At 32.9% G+C, this 18007-nt stretch overlaps 1 protein-coding gene across 5 annotated transcripts in view; it reads left to right on the top strand.

The window, feature by feature from the left end:
* Window positions 1-573: 573 nt before the first annotated feature.
* LOC109813255 (ABC transporter B family member 6) overlaps window positions 574-18007 on the top strand; it is a 30327-nt gene continuing 12893 nt past the window's right edge. The window contains exons 1-7 of one of the 5 annotated variants that reach the window (XM_083064475.1): window positions 575-746; window positions 884-960; window positions 3008-3215; window positions 3537-3591; window positions 3671-3846; window positions 4021-4221; window positions 6644-7102. In XM_083064475.1, the coding sequence (XP_082920601.1) occupies window positions 3180-3215; window positions 3537-3591; window positions 3671-3846; window positions 4021-4221; window positions 6644-6907 (732 nt within the window). In that variant the 5' untranslated portion in view covers window positions 575-746; window positions 884-960; window positions 3008-3179 and the 3' untranslated portion in view covers window positions 6908-7102. Of the gene's footprint in view, window positions 747-834; window positions 961-3007; window positions 3216-3536; window positions 3592-3670; window positions 3847-4020; window positions 4222-6028; window positions 6381-6643; window positions 7103-18007 lie in introns of those variants that run through there. The other 4 variants (XM_083064474.1, XM_083064478.1, XM_083064477.1 and 1 more) reach the window with 4 other exon arrangements.

The following is an 18007-nucleotide window of genomic DNA, read 5'->3' as shown; positions in this document are numbered from 1 at the left end:
ATTCCCATGATATTATTCATTGAATCTTTATTGATAAGTATTATTTTGGAAGCCACTCCTGGCTTTGGTAAGGAAAGCATTCCTAGTCTTGGCATTCTCTTGGATCATCCTTCATTTGGTAAGGAAGTAAGGCGTGATGACCTCTTCTTGCTTATAGGCTTACTTATTTGGTCGATTCCATTCTATTCCACTGTTGATATGTCTTTGCTTAGTGGGCACATAAAGTCACTTGGGGTTGCCATTTGACACTGCTATTGCTCATGCTTGGCTATTTATCTTTCACGAGTGCTCTATGCTGATGACTCCTTTGACCCATAGGAAGTAAAATGCATGGATGTATGGATGCACATGAAAATGCAAGATAGAAATAATTTTTATTATTTATTCCGTTTTTTTGTTTAACGCCCACTACTAGAAAATTACTGTTTAACGTCGCTACATTTACATTAATTTTCGAAAAACCGATGTAAAAAACATATGCGGTGGCAAACTTGTAAATTAATAGAAACTATAAGCACATTTACATCGGTTCTTCGTAAAATCGATATAACCATGAAGTATTCTACATCCGATTTCCTTTTAACCAATGTAGAATAGTTGAACAATTTATCTTCTTTCCGCGCGCGCTGTACAGTACCTTTAGCGCCTCCGCAAACTTTCGCACACGCTCATCTCCACTGGAAGCACAATACCTTTAGGCGGCGGCGGCGGCGGCGGCGCTTCACCTTCTGCCTTCCCCTCATCTCGTAAGTCTTTTAGCATCGAGAAACTCCCCTTTTCACTCTTCATCGTGCTTCGCTCGGCTTTATTTATTTATTATTTATTGCCTATTAGGTTACGAGTTCGCAAACTAAATTTCCTGCGTATTTGCATTTTTCACCAGGAATCGGCTAAACTCTAAACCCTGCCACTTCTTTTCTTCCTCTTCCTTCACCGGGAATCGGCTAAACCCTACCATCGGTGAGTGCCACCGAACCACTTCCGCTTCCTGACCTGTAATGTAGGGTTTTAATTCCAAAAGGAAATTGTTCTTTTCTGCTTTACTCTTTTTTTTTTTCATTCTTAATATCGTTGTTTAAACGAGTTGTTTGGTGCCTGTTGTCTGATGGAGTTTGTTGCTGTGGTGCGTTTGAATCGGCGTTCCCTTTCATTGTTTTATTTAATATTTTTGAGGTGGTGAGGGTGAGGGGTTTGCGTTTTATCTGGATGTTTTGAATGTTGTGAAGCGCTTAGTCGGTTGTTAAATTCGATGTAATGTGAGAAGTTCTGCTTGGAAGATGTGGATCTTCGTTGCTGATTGGTTGTGTTTAGCTTGCAATGGTTTCAATTTGCTGTTTGATTTGAAATGTTTCAGGTGCATTGTGTGAATTTGCCGTTTATCCTATTAGTTAGCTGGTGATACTGATTTTAAAGAATTAGCTGATGCTTTCTCTTTCGGGGGTTGATAACTGTAATTTCCTTATTCGTTTTGGATTTATTCACCTCTTCCATCTTAAATAAAAAGAGTAGCACTATGAGAAGCTATCTAAGTATCTACGTATTATGACATTTGGATTTTTTTGAAAATCCGAATGCCGATATTAAGCTGTTGAACTTCTGGCTTCTAATTGTTTTCATTCATGAGAAAGGCAGTAAGGGTGATGTTAATTGTTAGGGGAAAGTGGAATAAAGAAGGCCAAAAGAACTTGCACTGACCCCTCCATATTGATTAAATAATCCACAAGATAATTTTGTGTTCTGTTTCTATGATTCATTATTGATTGGTTCATAAGCCGAGTTTTAGCTGGGCTAACTTGGTTGATTGTGGCTTTGTTTTTGGGTTCAAATTTCCTGCCTATTAGGTGAATTTAGAGTTTGCGGGGCAACTGCCCCCAGAAACTTCTAAATTTTTCTCAATATAATATACATGTATAATTACAAATTGCCCTCATAATTTGAAATATATAATAAAAAAATTCCATTATATGAGTATTGCCTCCTTAATTTATGTGTGTGTATATGAGTAGTATTGTTCCAACTATTACTGCTAACTTTTTGGTGTGATTCTACCAAGTTTCTTATAATTATTGAGTTCCATTTTAGACTTTTATCATCATGGTCAGAAGACAATGGCAAAGAATGCTCATATACAAGTCAAGTATACTTGATTTCTCTTTAGTTGGGAATTTTCTTTGGTAGTTAAATAGTTATTTAATTGATATATTCCTCGAGATTAGCCAAGTAGCTGGTTATAAATCTTTTCTTGAATTATAGTGGAAATGGGGTTCATGTTAAACTAGATATATTGTGGTGGTGCGTACCTATTATGTAAGCAAATTATGGTTTCCTTCATCTATTATTCATATTTGGTCAGAAAAGTATTTATATAGATGTCATGAGTGCCTCTTAGTGTGTTATATTTTCATTCTTTCATATTTATATAAATTATTTTTTCTTCTTAAATTATTAATTTGCTTTATACAGTATGATTATCCTTTTTCTTAAAAATTAAGGATAATCATACTATGACTTAAGTAATAGTATGATCTAAATAAGACTAATGAATTAAGTAGTTTTAAGTTAAATCACAGAAGATTAGGAATTATTATGAAATTAAATGTGTTTAATTTGAATCTAACTACCACAAGAGTAATGTTAATTCAATTAAGCACAGTTTTGTATCTTGAAAGGGAACCTTTAACTTTTAATTAATTTCTTTAATTATTTTAATTAATATTTTAAAAAAATTAAATGCAGTTGTTTTGAAGATAGTGATGGAAGATCAGGAACAATAGTTTACTTTTATAACATGAGAGCTTATAGTGCTTTGAAAGATTATAATTTACTTTTATAAGCTTAATGAAACACTACTAAGTGCTTATATGACAAGTTCAAATAAACTCCATAAATCTTCGAAACCTGTCTTCTAGAATTGTATTTTTTAAGAGATATTTTTATATGAAAGAAATATTTTTATTGGAGGTCTACATTATTCACTTTTTGGTCTCTTTGTTTTTATTGGGTGCAGAGCATTGTGGAGTTGCTTCAACTGAATGTTCCTATGGCGATGAAACTGGCGTTTGATGGTTTGAAGGGTTCGAGGTATAAAACAAGAGACACTGCTTCTTTGCAATGATGAGTTTATTCGAAAACTTAATAAGGAATGGAGAGATGAAGATCATGCTACAGATGTTCTCTCAATGTCACAACATGTACCTGGGCTCAAGATTCCTATTGTAAGAATTGCATTGTCAAGCTGATTATAAGTTGTGCAGGGTGTTGTAGACAATAAAGTTTAGAACTTACATGTTGGAATAAAAATAGTTACATCATATGTCATGGGTTGACCCATAATCAATGAACAATTGGTTTGTGTTTTAAACCAGCTTCAAACAGGGAACTGAAGAGTATAGCTGTTCATTTTTCTACTGGTTAATTTAGTGGTTGAACCATATGACATCACGACTACATATTTATTTATTTTCAAGGCACATAGTTTGTAAACCAGTCATGAAAAATGGACTTAAATGCTTTATTTACCCTTGTTTCTTCTGCAGCTTGCTTTAACCATTGTTTATATTGCTGGGGGAGTTTTTGCTGCTGGTTGGATTGGTAAATTATTTATAAGGAATGTTTCTTATTAGATGTTAAATTTAAGTTTCCTGCAATATTAATTTTTCTTGTTTAACAGAGGTTTCATGTTGGATTCGTACTGGAGAACGGCAGACTGCAGTCATCAGATCAAAATATGTCCAAGTATTACTTAACCAAGATATGAGTTTTTTTGACACTTACGGAAATAATGGAGATATTGTGAGTCAAGTATTGAGTGATGTGCTGCTCATTCAATCTGCTCTCAGAGAAAAGGTATGTTGGGCTCTTCTTGGGTGTATATTCACTCCTTTGTAAATTTGTTATTCTTTCCAGATATATTCTTTTAAATTTGTTATTATTTCCAGATAATATTGGAAAAGCGTGTTGTGCTCTTCTTGTGTGTATATTTACTCCTTTGTAAATTTGTATTGACTTTTGATGATACAGGTTGGGAATTATATTCATAATATGGCAACGTTCTTCAGTGGTCTTGTTATTGCTTTTATCAATTGTTGGCAGATTGCATTGATAACACTAGCTACAGGTCCATTTATTGTGGCTGCAGGAGGAATATCAAATATATTCCTCCACAGGCTTGCTGAGAATATTCAAGATGCGTATGCTGAAGCAGCCAGCAGTACTGAACAGGTTATTTATTGTTAATTTTTATTCATCCTTGCATTGAACCGTGAATGCTTTATACATAAATTCAATTCAACAGTGGATTTCGGTTATTTTTAATTTTACTAAACGCCAAAAGAAAGAAAATATTTAAATCTGTTCGAAAGTCTTTCATATCATGTATATGATTCTGTATCTTTCCTTGTAATATTATTCATCTAGTAAGTGTGGTTCAATTCAGGGCATGTAGATGGAAGTTTTGTAGAAGGTCTTTGATAGAATGAAATTTTATATTTTTCTTTACCATGTTATAGAAATAAGACTTGCTTGAGATGACTGTTACTTAGATGGTGCCTATTTTTTGATAGAGAGTTTTGCTAGAATCGAAGAGAAAAAAATACAACTAGGGGGAGGACAAGGTATTCTTCTAAAAAGAAAATTATATTGCAGCAAGGTTGCCCTATCTTTTTGCATATTAGCAACTTCCTTCAAGCAGACATGATTATAATAATGTTAGAAAATAATGGCATAATCCAAAAGGGGGACTGAATTGGATTCTATGACACTTTAAAAATTTTCAGAGTATTTATGATCTTTATTTCAATTAAACTTTTCTAAAAATGAATTTTTAATGAAGTTTCTTAAAGACTTGTTAAAGAAGAATGAATTCTATATGCTTTCTTGATTAACCAATAATGAGGTTCAAAGTTAACACCAAAATGTAATGCTTTGATTCAGTTAAAACCAATGTTATTCATGCACACATGTTAATCAAGAACAATCTTTTTTAATGCACAATCAAGATATTACACAAAATACAAATAAGAGTAAGAGAAGATTGCACAAGTCTTTTATCCTGGTTCAGCCACTCCACATGTGACCTACATCCAGTCCTCAATCATAACCTGATCAAGATTTGTTCCACTATCTTAATGAAGAAGGTTTACAAGCATACCACACTTGCATATACTCTTACATTCAAGATAATCACTTTCTTGACCTCAAGAAAGCACCCCTTGTAGAAACCCACTACAAGAATTCCTTATCACTTGAGAAACCTTCTCAAGATTTACAAGTATTCTCAAAGAATTAAGGAACGAATTCACTTGGAATTCAGAAGCAAATCTTAATCTCTTCCCTTTCAAGAATGTGATGATGATGATGATCCTTTCAAAGTTTTTCACAAACGTTTTTCTTCTTGGATTCACAAAGAAAACTCTCCAAGATTGTCACAAAGACATCACAAAAACACTTTTCTAATTTTGATTCTCAATTCTTACTCTGTTCTGAAGTTTCAAAATGTCCAAACTATTTATAAAAGTTTCAGAACTAGATAATCGATTATTTTAAAGAATAATCGATTATTTTATTCTTCAGGTTTTCTGGAAACCAACCAAGAACAATATAATCGATTTGCTGGATAATCGATTATTCCAGAGAGTCATTTCTGGGATAATCGATTATTCCAGAGAGTCATTTATGGGATAATCGATTATTTCACAAATAATCGATTATTACAGCAAGGCATTCCTTTTTGTCAGTTGCTGAAATAATCGATTATATTTAATGATAATCGATTATTTTGAGTTACTTTTCAAAACTTCGTTTTAAGTCTCAAAATAACTTCTTAATCCTTTTAACTCATCATCATACACTCCCTAATCAGTTTAGATATAGATTTAGCTTATGCACACAGCACACACAACAGATAAACTCAATCAAAACATTTTTATAAACTATTTCCTATTACATAGCACTTTCTTTTGACTTTATTTTTGACTTCTAAGTTGTTGTTGTCCTTGGCACACATTCGTTATCATCAAAACTCTTCAAGCCTTAGAGGTGATCTCATCAAGCTCAAGTTTCAACAATCTCAACAAATAATGCCAAAGAGAAGTTAGATCATATGCTAAACACTCTCAAACATGCTAGCATTCTGCTGCAACTAAGTAGTGGAAGGCTGGAAGCTGTGTTTTTCTGACTGCATGTCGAGGGTTGAACATTGTGATCTTTTGTTCCTTCAAATAGGAATTGAAAACTAAGTCACAATTTGTGAAATGGTAGCTGTGAAATAAAATGCTTCTAGATTTCTAATTGTAATTGTCTGTTTGTTCTTATGGTCTATGGATGAGCTGTTGCAAATTCATTCATCTAAGAGTTATTTATATCTGTGGTTCATGCTTCTATCTGTGTTCTTGCTTCATTGGATCCATATTTAGTTGTTTATATGGAGTAGTTTTGAGGTTTACTTTATGGTTGGAAGGGAATGAATATGATTGTCTTGATTTCTTTATTTATCTGAAAGTATGGAGAAGCTGCTCATTTATCTATGTTTCTTTGCTTGAATGGTTTGAATTTGGTGAAGTGGAAAGAATGGTAAATTTCTCATTATTTGATGAATCATTTTAGTGCCATCAGTTCTGAATGTGTATAATTTCTGGTGAAGCAGGCAGTTTCCTATATAAGGACCTTGTATGCCTTTACAAATGAAACACTGGCTAAATATTCATATGCAACATCACTGCAAGCTACTCTTAGATATGGTATATTAATAAGCCTTGTTCAAGGGCTTGGTCTTTGTTTTACGTATGGGCTTGCAATATGTTTTTGTGCATTACAACTCTGGGTTGGAAGGCTATTGGTTATTCATGAAAAAGCTCATGGTGGTGAAATTATAACAACTCTGTTTGCTGTGATTCTAAGTGGCTTGTGAGCATCATTCCCAACTTCTATTTTTTTTTCATTCTTTTTAATTATTTTTCACTGTAAAGTGTATTAGTTCTTTCAAGAGGCAAATGACTTCATTGATTAGTACTTAACAGTGTGATGTTATATATAAGAGATTTTGGGATAATTGATGTAGAATTGCCTATAAAGCTTTCTACGATGTAGAATAATGTATATTTTACATTTGTCCCAACAATAACTGATGTAAAATATGACATATTTTACATCAGTTCTATCAATAATTGATGTAGAATATGACATATTTCACATTGGTTCTATTAATAACTGATGTAGAATATGATATATTTTACATCGGTTTCACCAAGAACCGATGTAAAATATGGCATATTTTACATTAGTTATGTCAATAACCGATGTAGAAATGAGACTTTTTACATCAATTTTTAAATCGATGTAAAATATCTTGCACTTTCTACATCGCTTGAATCTACTTCATTTTCAAAATCGATGTAAAATGTCTAAAAAAATCGATGTAAAATGTGTCTTCTGTAGTAGTGGCCCTTCCATATGCCCAACCTCATATGCATGCGATGCACTTTATGCTCATGTGTTTGTTCCTAAAGATGCAATTCATTTTTTTTATGTCGGGAAATTAACCTGTACGTACGAATTAAGGTTAATGTTGACGATTTCTTTCTATCCATGCCAATCTTGATTACTGTAGGGATATGTTCTTTTGAGCCCAAGCTTCAGTGGCTCCTTGACTATCCGGTCGATGTGTGGTCAAGCGTCTCTAACCTCTGTTTGAGAACATCTCGGCCTTCCCTCTGTGAGTATTCACTGTGCATTTTTCGTATATCTTTTCAGTACCAATTTTAATGTCATAAGGGTCAAGAGAAAAGAAAGAAGGGATGTTTGTATTTTTTTTTCAAAAGGTTATTAGAAAATATTTTTTTCTTTTTAAAAGGGTTTTTTAGAAGAATGGCTGGCCGAGGTTAGCTAGTGTTTAGGCTGATGAACAAACACATTCGAAGTAAGGAAACTATTTTCCACGTTAGCTTAGTATTCCTTTCAAAGTTTAAGTGATGATTTGAGATTGCGCATTGATTAAGTGATCTCCCCGAGCTGCCTCTTGGTTTTCAGTTCGGGACGGTGCTTTGCCTTAACTTTTGTTTAGGTAACTTGAGATGTGTTTCCTAGCGGACATTTTGTTTCTGATCCTTACTTTTGCCTAGGTTACCCTTTTTGTTTGTGGGTCTCCTAGCAGACCTTGCCCTAATTTTTGCACAACCCCCTTAGTGGGTTTCCTGCCGGGCTTTTATCCTTGCAACATTTGTGATCATCTTTCCTTCCTTCATTAAAGAGGGATGCCCCTTGCACTGATTTTGTTTGGACTCTTATCTACAAGTCATGCCGAATTTGATTGATCTTTATGTGTTCCTTATCACGTATTAAGCCCTTCTTTCTAATGACGTCCTTATTTCAAATGTACTTGTTCATTTAAGGTTTGTTGACAAGGCTTAGAATAGATAAAAGGGAGAAGAGAAATGAATGAATGTACTTATGACATTAAAAAAATACTTCCAATTTACACGTGCTCCTTTAGCAAAGCTCGAAGCCCGGACATGCCTCGAGTTCGTGATTCATACACAGAGAGATACAAGGAGGTTGCCCCCTAGAGAGTCATGGATGACTTGATTACCTCAGAAAAACCCTTCCACTTGCTTGGTGTTTGTAGTTCAGAGTCAAACCTTTATGAATTCTTGCTTTGTATATGGAATACTCAAGCCTCCTTTCGGTTTTCAACTCGAGTAGACATTGCTTTTTTTTATATATATATCCCTGACTTTTGCATAGGATGTATCCTATCAGGATTTTGATTCCTTTACCCTAATTTTTGCCTAGGACGCCCTTTATGGTTTTTCGTCCTAGTGGGTTTTTGTCATGCAATGCCTTTGAGTTTTATTGTAATTCCCTAGAAGCAAAGATTCATTCATTCTTGACCATTCCTCCTATTCCAACAGTTGTCATTTCCGCATGGGGAACTCTCGGTGTTTGAATCGTCAATTTGGGCGTGTTATGCCCCCTAGTCTTCTTGCACAATTACTAGTTTTTAAGTGCTTCCAATTTGATGTATCGAGTTTGCACTTGATTACCAGTGATCTCATTATTTGATTAACACGTACAAGTTAGGTTTCTCTTTTTATTCTTATTTATTATTTACCAGGATAACATATGAGGTGCAAAATAGGATGCAAAGATGATTGAGAAATTCAACAAATATCATTCTCATTGATTTGTTTGTTTAGAGAACATTTTTTGTACAAGATCTTTCGGTGCACTTTGATAATGCTGTTGCAGGCTACAGAAGCTCATGCTTGAATGATGTTCCTATGGTTGCTCGTTCGTTGATTTGCAATTAGTCTTGATTTCTTCTCAGATTCTCTTCTTGCTATTCCCATCAGAAGTAACTGTCAATAGGATCTTCGGGTTCCTCACTATTTTGGTGATTTGCCAAAATTTCCATCTTTATTGACGAGGTTGATGAGTCAGAGAAGAAAGATGCGGTTTGGAGTGATTTGATAATGAATTGGAGGTGTAAGGGTGCTTATTATCAATTTTTCAAACTCCCTAAGTTCATGATTTCTCGTTCATCAGGGGAGTTTTCTTTAGCTTCTCAAACTATGTTCTTTTGAAGCAAATTCTTTTTCTCTCTTTTTTTTTTTTGCTTTAATTTTCTTTTTTGCATGCCTCCTTTTCGAAATTTCAAATAATCTCCTATATGGGTTGAGGAATGAAATCTTTCTAAATTGGAAGAAGTCTGAGAAGATGTAGACTTTGCCTTCTGTTGAAAGGATGACAAGAGTCCAAAGTCTAGTAGGCCTCCTTAGTATAAGGGCACACGACTCTTGTACTTTAGAATGTTCTCTTTTCTCAAATATCTTTACATACTATGTGCCTTCCATTTTCTAATGAATGTATATGCTAAACTAAAAGATGCACGATATTTGTTTTCTGCCTAAATTTTATCATTTTTTTACTAAAAGGGAATGATGCATGATTTTTGCTATATATTTATTTTTTTTGTTATTTATTTTTTGAAATAAACTATCCTATATGATGCTTTGAGGTTTGGGTATATAGAAGGGAGTTAAAATTTTTATCATATTTTTTTATTAATATCTATTTGTTTGTAATTCTTATTCATTTGAAATAAATAAACACAAAAAAATGCAACACTCATATGTTCAAACAAATGTACACCCGCGAACAGTCACATTTAAATCCTTGGTCTGTGGTCTCTAGAAGAAAAGTGTATTGTATAGGACAGTTCTAATCTCACTGGTCTTAAGTCCCCCAAGGTTCCCCCATTTTAGGGACCCAGTATCTCTATCACCATCACCTGGCAAATTCTAAGGTCTGTTGTAGTATTTCGGGCTAGACTAACCGGTTATCACCTTGAGTGTGATTTCTGACAAGGCTCGCAGGCTCCAAGGCCAAACTTGGGCCGGTCATATGTCAACCCCTTCCTATGTTTAATACCCTCATGCCCCCGGGTGTAGGGGAAACTGTTGTGTGTAAAGGTTTGTGTACAATTTTTTATTCCAAACAAGTGCTGAATTTAAACAGACAAACAGATATGAAAGCCAAACAAATAAAACAAACAAAATAAAGGGGAAAAATATTTAAATTAATATTTTTTATAATTCTAATTTCATCATTTATATGGGCTTGACCCTCTTAAAACGTCTCTAGTGGAGTCGCCATCTGTTGCAACCCGAAAATTTCTGATCTCGTGACCTATGGTTTAGACATCCTTTTAAAAATCTCATCAATTAAAGAATGCCCGAACACTAGACTAATCCTTAATTAATGGTTTTGAAAATAGGTTCCATGGAGTCGCCACCAATGTTTTACTCAAAACATTGGAAAAATAAAAGGTTTTTTAAAGTCCAATAGTGGCCTGGATAGCCAGAATTGGGTTTGGGGGTCGGTTATGTGTAGGGAAGGTATTAAACACCCCTACAACGCCCTTAATCGGTATCCTATGACGAAGTTAACATTATAAACAATACTAATATAAATATTAAATCCCCGTTTATTGATGATTATTTACATGCTTGAAATTTAAATTAAACAATTGACTCTAAAATATCTACATGATTGTTTTTATTATAACAATACTTATAAAAAATAAGAAATAAAAGAGAGAGAAGAAGATTAATTGAAATACCTCGTAGCAAGCTTTGTTAAATCTTCCGATATGGAAATTCTAGGTGCTTTGTGGCAACCTTTCACACTAGACAAATGCCTCACAAATCTCAAGAAATACAATAAGAGGGAGAGAGAGAGAAATTTTGAGCTCTAAGGAGTTCTGGACAAAATTTTGTGGCCCTGAGAACTGTGCCCAAGCTGTCTATTTATAGGCATCAGAAAGTGGCCAGAATGGCCCGTTCCAAAACCAGAACGGCCCATTCTGGATCCGAATGTTGTGTGTTAATTTTGTGACTGGAACAACCCGTTCTGAAACTAGAACGGCCCGTTCCAGAAGTTACATTAACACATAATTTCCTAGACTAGAACGATCGTTCCAAACAGGAGCTTGTAGGCCATTTTAATAACTTGGAACGACCCGTTCCAGTTTAGGAACGACCCGTTCCAATTAAGGTTTTAGCCCTTTTTTGAGGAGTTTGGAACGGTCCGTTCCAATCTTGGAACGGGCCGTTAGAATCTTAGAACGGCCGGTTCCAATTTAGGAATAGCCCGTTCCAAACTAGGGTTTTAGGCCCTTTTAGGAACTTGGAATGGCCGTTCCAAATTGGGAACGGCCCGTTTCGATTTTGGAATAACCCGTTCCGGGCCACTGAAACCAATTTATTTGGGTTTCGGGGCTTCTGATGTCCTGTCTTGTTGTTTGCATGCTTTACGAGCTCCTTCCCTTCATAATAGAGGTCCATTTCCTTGTTTGTATGCCTCCGACGAAATTGGGTATCTACAATGATCACTCATCTTTGATCAAGAAAGGTTTTCACAAAGAGGTTCTTGAAAATATTTTCACAAAGAGTGAGTGATAAAAGGTTTTCACAAAAGATTTTGAGTGCAAGAGTAGTGATAGGAGGCCTAAGTGCACAAAGTGAACTATCAAGGGAGCTGGACTACAAAGAGTTTCTTAAAAACCAAGCCTTTTCAAGTAGAAATCACTAAGCCCCTTTTCACTTTTCTCACAAAAAATAATTTTAGCACAACAAGAGTAAGTGTGTGTTTGGACCCCTAGTAGGCAACTTTGGAAGCCTATAAACGAACATACAACAATCTAAGGAATTATGCTAACAACTAAGAGAAATAAAGGAAAGCAATAAAGCATATACTAGTCGGAAGTCCTAGGGTGGAAGCTTGAAGTGACCTTGGGGGTTTTCAAGACACTTCCACAAGTACTAAACGAAACTACTCCTAAAAAACTAATTAATGTAAGAGGCCAATTTACAACCCAATTGAATGAATAAGGACCAAGACACAAGTGGCCCAATCAAAACAACACAAAATTGGCCCAAAAGAAAGAGTAAAGAAACAAAACAAGAAAATTCTTCAAGCTCCAATTTGGTGTTCCCTTCACAATGAGCAAACTTGGTTAGTTTCCTCCCAATGTGTTTGGCACTCTAAGTTTGTGATGGTTCCCTCCCAAAGCTCTTTGGATCTCACGGCCAACTCCTCCAACTCAATCTTCCCCAAAATTGCATGGAAGTGTGGAAGTAGGCTTCATCTATACCAAGTGAAACAAACCAACCAAGAGCAAGAAAGGAGGCCAAGAAATAAAAACTAAAAATGCTCAATTAAAAAGGCTAAACTCAAGGGGAATATTGATGAGACAAAACACAAGGAATTTCAAGAAAGACAAGCAAAAAATTAAGACACATTTAAGAAGGCAAACACTCAAAGGAAAATCCTAGAAGGGTTCTAGAATAGAATTAAGTGTTTAATGTTCCTTGTCTTTAAATGAAATCAATTAGTGTAAGGTCTCTTCCTTAATGTCCAGCCACGGTTTTGGTCATAAAATGGGTCCAAATATGGGTCCAAAAATGGCCCAAGTCCAACTCCAAGTGTGCAAGGGTATAATGGTAATTGTCCACAAGTCTAGCAACAATTTCCTTTTGAATTTTTTTTCTCTTGTATTTTTCCAGCCAGCTTTTGGTGCAGCCCCTTGGTCAATTTTTTTAATTTTAACCTTGTTATGTTGCTTGGTTTTTACACTTGTGGGTGAATTAAAAGTAGCACAAAAAATAGGAGACAAAAAGGACAAGTAGCATGCAAAAAGAAACTTTTGTAAGGTGGAATGTGTCTTGTACTATGTACTAATTTGATGCAGTTTTTTTAGCAAACAAACACACATTCTTGACAGATTTTTCAGCAACAAAACACTACTTGGTTGTCATACAAAGGACAAGGGACAATCATGTGATGATGAGCATGTAGGGGTGGCTAACCATGCATGTATAGGAGACAAATCCACATGGAATTCAACAAACTTTTAGAACATATCATGAACTAAATAACATGCATGAATGACCTCTAAGAACATACAAAATTTTCGGCCAACCACTTAGGAGAGGAAACATGCATCATTCGTTTCCATGTTACATACATCAAGTGAAGGTGTTATGCATATACTTGGTATTTGGGTGAAAAAGTGAGAGAAACACAAACTTGAGACAAAACTTGGACAAATAAAGATTAAAATGGGGTTCATAAAGTGTTCATCATGTTCTTAACAAAATTTTCCAGCAAAGGTGAAAATGGAGAAAAACACACAAGAATTTATTTTAAAGGAAACCTAGAGCACAACAAAGGAAGGCTCATGAACCAACAATGAACCACTCAAAAAGAAGACAACATTTTAAGCAATATTTGAGAGGATAACATCAAGACATATGAGAAGACTTAGACATGACAAGAAACATTTAGAAGACACAAAAGAGAAGAGACAAGTTACCCTTGAAGACAACCATGACTCTTGATACCACATGATGGAACCAACTTCTCCATGAAGGCTAGTGGTTGATTCCTTCTCTTCTCCAAGGATGATATGATACAAATGATGATCTCCTCAAGGGTAGAAAGTGACGCACAAGGTGTTTAGGAGAGGGTAAGGTGATGCCTAAAAAAATGGAAGGAGATGAAGGGGTGGTGTTTGGTGGTGTAGCTCCTTTAGGCTAGCTCACTTCACTTAGGATGATGAAGGCCAACCAAGGAAGACCCAAGTTCACTCAAGGAAGAGAGGAGAGGATATGGGGCCATGGAGTTCTTAGGGGACTAAGGAAAGAATGAAGAGGCACTAGGCTCACTCAATAGCATTAATTTCCAAAGTGGCTACAAGGTGGGTTACCTAGAATACTTATAGGGAGAGAAAGACATCTAAGGTTTCTTGGGAGCATTTGGCTGAAATTTTGGAGTCCAAATGCACCCTAAATGAACCCTAAATGCATCCCAAATGAAATGGCTTTCATCCCTCCTAAAAGACTAAAGTACCCTTAGGTCTAAAAAAAGAAAGAAATGGACTTTTGACCTTAAAAATAAGGCTTAAGTCCTAAAATAAATCCTAAGACTAATTTTGCTCCATAATAAAAAGGATAAATAAAAATACAAAATAAAATTCTAATATCTAATGTACACCAAAATACAAGGGCAAAATGGGAAAAGAAAGCAACAAATTAAGGAGAGGGCTCAAATTCCACACACATGATGATTATGGCCTTTGGTATGGTGTGTTCTTCATCTTCCTCTACTCTCCTAGCCATGGACCTTGTGATAGGCCCTATATGATGCTTCAAGGATGGTCCTCCATCATATGTGGGGTAGAGGGTGTCACATATTCCATCAGTAATATAACTTTTACAACGATTTTTTTTCCATAAAAAATATAAAAATTAAAAAAAAATCTAACCTATATTCTTTAATTCTGCATAATTCTTACATATAAAAATTTCATAAATAAAATTTAATATTTTGAGAGGGATCAATAATTCCTAACAAATTTCGTGATAAAAATTTTTAAGCTATTTGTGACAGAATTTGTGACAAAATACAAATGTTGACAAAAATTTTGTCACAAAATCCGTCATTGACTTATTTATTATTGTATTGTGACGCATTTTTGTGAGAGAATAATTATAGAGGAACTTAATCCGTCACAAAATCTGTCACTAATTTTATTTATTTTTTATTTAGTGATCGATTTTGTGACGAATTAAATTGTCTCTAAAAAATCCGTCACAAAATCTGTCAGTAATTTTATTTTTTTATTCAGTGACGAAAATTGTGAGATTTGTTAGAGACAAAATTTAATCCGTCACAAAATCTGTCACTAATTTTATTTTTTTATTCAGTGAACAAAACTGTGACAGATCTTTTAGAGACAAAATTTAATCCATCACAAACTTCAATAAATGGCATTCCATCACAAAAATTTAAACTTTACAAAATTCATTACTATTAGTGACCATATTATTTTCGTCACAAATATTAATTTTTCTAGTAGCGTCTCTCACCTTTTGTTATCATAGATAGTACATATATCTTTCAAAGTGAAGAACGTAGCCTTTCTCTATCATTTGGCCAATGCTCAATAGATTTTCTTTAAGATTGGAACAAGTAGGACATCATTAATGAGTGTCGTACCTTTCTTAGTCTCCACCATGACAGTGTTTTTGCCTTTTGCCTCTACCATGGCACCATTTCCCAATTGTATTTGAACTTTGACAGAGTTATTAAATTTTTTCACTATAAGAGAAATACAAATTACCGATGGATACAAATCTAACGAGAAATTTATATTTCCAACGAATTTTACTGATGAAAAAAATTCATAGGAAAAGTTATATTACCGATGAAATATTTTTGACTGATTTATATTTTCCAAAAATGTAAGAATTTTCGATGAAATTTTTTTACAGATGCTTAAGTCAAAATTTTTCGAAGGGATGTTACCGACAGATAATGGTTTTTCAAAAATTTAATGGTTTTTGACGAGATTTTTGATGGAATATCCATTATAAATGGTTAATATTTTGTCGAAAATTTGAGCTATAAAAAATGTTTACTGTTCTATCGAAAATTATATCCAACGAAAATGTTTAATATTTTGTTTGATAATAATAAAGATTATTAAAATTGACAATCATATATTAAAAAGAATCAATAAAATTTAATTATCTATATATATTATATATTTTTTAATAAATTGTTACATAAAAAAGACTAGTAAATTATATATATATATATATAGAGAGAGAGAGAGAGAGAGAGAAAGAGAGTGAGAGAGAAGGAATCAAATAACTCACAAAGTAATTCTTAGTAGAGTTAACTACGTCGCTTAATAACTTATGGTGTATGTTGAATTTCATCGATCCAACTGTTAAATTAAAAGTTCTTAAATTTTACAAATAATTAATTTAGAAAAAAATTGATTAGCTCTAAAATAAATTATTTGATAAAAATATAGTTGAAAAATTAATTATTTTAAATTATTTAACTATAATCTTATTGACAATTTACTATATAATCTTGATATTTTTGTATAACTAATATATGATTTTAAATTTGATATTAAAATATTATGATATAATTAGATTAGATTTTAAATTAATATTTTATTAATAGTTGATCATTAGAAAATAAAAGAAGTATAAATACATTTTTTGAATTTTATATGTTAGATTTAAGATAAATAAATATATTATATTAATTAATAATTTATTTAAAATATTAAAATTTAATTTATAAATAAATATGATAAATAAAAGAATTGAATTAGATAAAAAAAACTTTAAAAATCCTTCAAAATAATCTTGTTCACATTTAATATATAGGTTTTTGATTTATATCAAGGTTAAAAAATAAAATAATATGATCAAATTAATCTTATATAGAAGATAACCTTAAATTATTTTAACCTTAATATTCAAATAAATTCAAAATTTTATTTATTATTATTCAACTAATATTTTGATTTGTATATTACGGATTATAAGTATTTATATATAAATAAGTTTTAATATGTAATAAATAAATTTTTATAATTTTATAAATTATATTATCATTATAAATTATAAAAATAATAGTTTAAATATATAAATTATTATTTTAAATTTTAAATTTATAATAAATAATTTAAATTATATCATAATATTAATTTTAAATAGAAATAAGTATATTGATAATTATAAAAGTATATACACAAATAAAGATTAATTAAATATAATAATAATATTATTATTGTTATTAATTAATATAATTAAATATAATATATAATTATTATATATTATTATATTTTTATAATGGTCCGGACACACCGAAATAAGAAAAATCTAGAGATTGTACAAGTATGAGATTGTATAGTTGAGATTAACTTAAAGGAATTAATTTGTATTACCTATACTAATAAGATGCATCTACTTTTTGGTAGTTTATCTCATTAGAACTTCACAATTAAGTGTGCTTGACTTGGAATAATTTAGGGATTGGTGACCTTCTGGGAAGTTTCTTAAAAAGTGTGGGTCTAAGGATAGAGGGTCGGGAAGTGGTTATTCTAAAGAATTTTTTTATGCCCTTTTTTTGACGAATTTGTATTCATCGAAAATTCTCTCTTTCAGATGAATATTCTTTTTTATTGACGGATTATGTTCATCGAAAATTTACGTTTTTCTTGTAGTGTTTGAAAATGCTTAGATCATTAGTCATTTGATTACTGCACCCACTATCCAAGTACCATCTTCCTTTTGATTCATTGTTGGAATATTGGATAACATAGAAAAGATGTTGCATATTATTTTGCTCTTCGACAAAATTTGCTTGTTGTTGGTTTTTGTTGCGATAATTTTTCTCCACATGTCCAAATTTCGTACAATGTTGACTCTAACGTTTTCCACGATGCCAACAATCTTTTTCCAAGTGACTTGTCCTTTATAGATACTGTTGAGAGTAATGGTGAATGGAGAGAACATATTCCTTGTGTATTGCAAAGCACAAGATGTGTTTAAATACAAAGTAGTGGGCCTAGGCTCATAAGATAAAAACTATAAGATAAAAACTATAAGATAAAATTATATCTAACACTCCCCCTCAAGCTGGT

This window comes from Cajanus cajan, chromosome 9 (genome assembly GCF_000230855.2).
Source record: "Cajanus cajan strain Asha chromosome 9, NIPB_CcT2T_4, whole genome shotgun sequence".
Classification (NCBI taxonomy): domain Eukaryota; kingdom Viridiplantae; phylum Streptophyta; class Magnoliopsida; order Fabales; family Fabaceae; genus Cajanus; species Cajanus cajan.
This window is presented reverse-complemented; position numbering and strand designations above follow the sequence as displayed.